Source organism: Penaeus monodon, chromosome 27 (genome assembly GCF_015228065.2).
Source record: "Penaeus monodon isolate SGIC_2016 chromosome 27, NSTDA_Pmon_1, whole genome shotgun sequence".
Classification (NCBI taxonomy): domain Eukaryota; kingdom Metazoa; phylum Arthropoda; class Malacostraca; order Decapoda; family Penaeidae; genus Penaeus; species Penaeus monodon.
The window spans coordinates 38,895,542-38,896,577 of NC_051412.1; the positions used below are offsets into that span (position 1 = coordinate 38,895,542).

The window sequence follows — 1,036 nt, forward strand, 5'->3', positions numbered from 1 at the left end:
GGAGGAGGAGAAACTCAAGAACTAACTAACCATGTGATTTGCAGAAGACAGATCCTGATTTTCCTCCCCGCGCTTCCCAAGCAATGCAACGACCCAGAGACCTTATGTAGAACTCCTCTCCAAAGGGGAAAACCATCTTCCGCAATTGCCGGAAATGCTCGGCAAAGAAAATCTAAAAGAAAAAGGTGGTTAGGATATGCAAATTCAATGATCTTGAGATCTCAAACTTAGCAAACATTTTAAATATATTAAAAGTATCCTTACATCTTTGAAATATCTTGAAATGTACCAGCATTAAGCACAAAAGGGGAGCAAACACGAAATATAAAAATCACACATCACACTACAATATCAGATAAAGCAATGCATACTTTTTGGAACAGAACGAACCTTGCAATAAAACCAAACTGAAGCCTTCTAACATAAATAAAGTGTCCAGCAAGCAACTCAACTAACATCTTGCAATAAAAACAATTACATATCTAACTCACATACATATCTAACTCAAACCAATCCCAAACCAAGCTCGTACTCATGCCTTACAATAAATCCAAACTTGGGGCCACAGTTATGAACTGACCTGACCTGACCTCAGGAAGCCCCACAGGATAACTGGTGGAATATATGTTATCCTTTGCCTTTTTATTTTGGACTACGGCCCTTATATCCTTAACTTGCAAGAAATTTATACTCATACCTTGCGCAAAAACTAACAACACACGCAACAAACAACCTGATTCACATGCAACAATACTTTGTAACAAAAGAACCCTAAACCCAAAACTCTGATCTTGTAAAAAAAAAAAAAAATTCCAAACGAATTCTTACCTTGCAATAAAACTTTGCATGTTGATCATTCCACTGGAGTTCAATGTGGAAATCCTTAGCCGACTTGTTGTTCTTATCCGAGTCAGTGGTGGCCGCTGATACGCAGAATTCCGACTCCTCATTGGCTGAGCTGTCGTAATCTTCCTGCGACAGCTGGGGTTCTTTGTCACTTGATCTGATGGAGAAGTGAATGCAAAAGTAAATTATC

At 38.7% G+C, this 1,036-nt stretch overlaps 1 protein-coding gene across 2 annotated transcripts in view; it reads right to left on the minus strand.

The window, feature by feature from the left end:
- Positions 1 to 1,036, minus strand: part of LOC119590846 (1-phosphatidylinositol 3-phosphate 5-kinase-like) — a 38,892-nt gene that overhangs the window by 3,321 nt on the left and 34,535 nt on the right. For both annotated transcript variants that reach the window (XM_037939605.1, XM_037939604.1), the window contains 2 exons: positions 829 to 1,003; positions 31 to 172 (listed from right to left, as the gene is read on the minus strand). In XM_037939605.1, coding sequence (XP_037795533.1) covers positions 31 to 172; positions 829 to 1,003 — 317 coding nt within the window. The remainder of the gene's footprint in view (positions 1 to 30; positions 173 to 828; positions 1,004 to 1,036) is intronic.